General features: G+C 38.1%; 1 protein-coding gene across 1 annotated transcript; it reads right to left on the bottom strand.

The window, feature by feature from the left end:
* Nucleotides 1-1,537: 1,537 nt before the first annotated feature.
* Nucleotides 1,538-2,527, bottom strand: LOC118732435 (zinc finger BED domain-containing protein 1-like; the record flags this gene model as incomplete). The annotated part of the gene is made up of 2 exons (XM_036461571.1): nucleotides 2,509-2,527; nucleotides 1,538-2,374 (listed from the first exon to the last, which is right to left on the bottom strand). Coding segments are annotated over exons 1-2 (856 nt in total), but the record flags the coding sequence as incomplete, so codon positions are not given.
* Nucleotides 2,528-2,542: the final 15 nt, after the last annotated feature.

Genomic DNA, 2,542 nt, shown 5'->3' on the forward strand with positions numbered 1-2,542 from the left:
ATTGTTGATTTAAAATTGAAAATGATTTCACACTTACACAGCTCTGAGCAACAGCAACAACAAGCAAGCAAAGTACGAGTAAAAGCATTAGCAACAACGCAATGAAATGCTGTTGCCACAAAGCAAGAACACGAATAAGACACGCGCGTGCATTATAGAGGTGGAGAAACATCGATGTTTTCGATGTTTTGAAACCAAACATCGATGTAACGATTGTTCTGAAAAGAGTAAGGCGCTCAAAGTCAAAATTAAGTTGGTACATAAAGATTGTATAAACGTAACATATTTATTCATTGGGATTAACATACATCTTTTTAAAAAGATATAAAATGTTTTTAATTAAATCTTTAAAAATATTTAGATTTTTGTTTATAAAAATAAGTTTGTCGACTACGAACATATTAAAAAAAGAGATCAAATGAACCCAATAATCTTCAAAAATATTTTGATTTTAGTTTAGAAACATAAGATTGTCGACTACGAAAATACATATGTACATACATATGTATTAAAAAAAGAGATCAAATGTTTTCCATTATAAGTCTTCAAAAATATTTTGATTTTTGTTTAGAAACATAAGTTTGTCCACTACAAAAGGCTTGAGGCGTCTACGCCGGTCAGAAATAATTTGCCCAGCCTTGCTGAACATCCTTTCCGACTCGCACGAGGTTGATGGAACGCATAAATATTTTTTAGCTACCTCTTTGAAAGGCATCATACTATCTGCGTTCGTCTAAAAATACTTATAATCATTAATTTCAAAATATTTTATTTAAAATCTTTAAATTAACCTTCCAGAATGAGAGAGGATCACATTCCTCCGGTTCATTTATATTTTCCAGATGCTGTCGCAGGATTATAATCGCATCCGCTCGAGAAGATTTAACTTTTGCCTTAATTTTATTTTGCAGAAAAGAAAAATGTGGTTTCTGCGAAGGTTCGGGTGGTGTTGGCGGCTCCCGTGAAGTACTTGACAAAGCGGTGTATATCTCCTGCTCCAAAGCCTTAACTGCCTGATCTGCATTTGAAGACGATTTAAAACCATCCTTTTTAAATCTAGGATCAATCAGGGTTGTTATTCGGGGAACAGTGCGTGTTTCGTAGTGGACGAATCTATCATTTAAACGGCTACTTAAAATTTCGAAGGCACAGACAACTTCTGCAGTTTTAAGATTAGGTCTCAAGTTTTGCAGTTTTTGATGAAGCTCGCATGTTAGGGGAATAACGAGAGAAAAAGTCGCATTCTTGCTGCCGGAAGTGGCCATAGTTGCATCTTGGAACGGAGAAAGAAGTTCCGTGAGTTCCTTTAAAATATCGATTTCCTCGGCGGAAAATGGCACTGGAGCCTTAGGCGTACACAACAAGACAGATGACAATGCTTGCATCGTTTCTAAAAGCCTTTTTATCATTTGAAAGGCACTGTTCCATCGAGTTGACACTTCCTGAATCAGGCCAAGCGGGCTTTCGATATTTTGGGCCTGCTTAAATTTAGCCATTGCAGTAGTGCTGCGTTTCATGAAGGAAACAATAGATTTACATTTAGTCAAAATAGGTCCAAGAATTTCAAGTTTTAGGACATCTTGAACTAGCAAGTTGACAGTGTGCGCGAAACATGGAAAATGCTTAACCTCCAGAAGCTCGCACGCCTTCTTCATGGTGCTGTCGTTGTCGGTCACTATAGAAACCACTTTTCCCATCAGACCCCACTCCGTCAAAACCACGCGAATTGAGTCTGCAATATTCGCAGCAGTGTGGTTAGTGGACGTTAAAAGTGTCGATGTTGACAAAACTGCTGAATTTAGCTGGAATTCCGTATTAATAAAATGGCAGGTTATGGTCAAATAGCTCTCGTTCGTCTTGGAGGTCCAACCGTCTGTTGTGATTGCCACATACTCCACACATTCTAAGGCTGACTGTAGTTGGCCTTTTAAAGACTCGTAAACTTTGAGAAGCGATACATCTCGAAGGTATGTTTTGGATGGTAATTTGTATCGGGGATCCATTTTATGCATCAATGCACGGAATCCTGTATCATTCACAATACTAAATGGTTGCACGTCTAGTGCAATCATACGCATTACATGTTTGTCCAGTTCTTTCTTACGCTTAGAATCAGCTGGGTACTGCACATCACGAAGTAAAAATGCATCCAACTTTGTTGATACAGGAAGTTTCTCTGCAGTGAGGCGATTGGGATGTATGCGTTTTAAATGGTCCGTGAGGTTAGTCGTGTTGCCTGCCGTTTTTAACATTTTTCCGCAGTAAGTGCATATCGCCTTTTTCCTGTCGTTGGTTTTCTCGAAATGCTGCCAAACTATGGAGCCTTCCCGCTTACGTTTTGAGGACTCAGCCTCGGAGTTTTCCTTTGATGTTCCTATTAAATATAAATCATACAATTAAAGCCATAACACAATGTATGTCCAACATAAACATATGTACATACGCACGCGTTTGAAATGTGCATGTTGAAAAATCACATGCGCGTTTACTTATATGATAAATACTTACTTTTAACGTGTTTCTCCATCGCTGAAAGATTACC

The sequence above is a fragment of the Rhagoletis pomonella genome, unplaced genomic scaffold, assembly GCF_013731165.1.
Source record: "Rhagoletis pomonella isolate Grant_MI unplaced genomic scaffold, Rhpom_1.0 Rhpom_scaffold_20164, whole genome shotgun sequence".
NCBI classification, from domain to species: Eukaryota; Metazoa; Arthropoda; class Insecta; order Diptera; family Tephritidae; genus Rhagoletis; species Rhagoletis pomonella.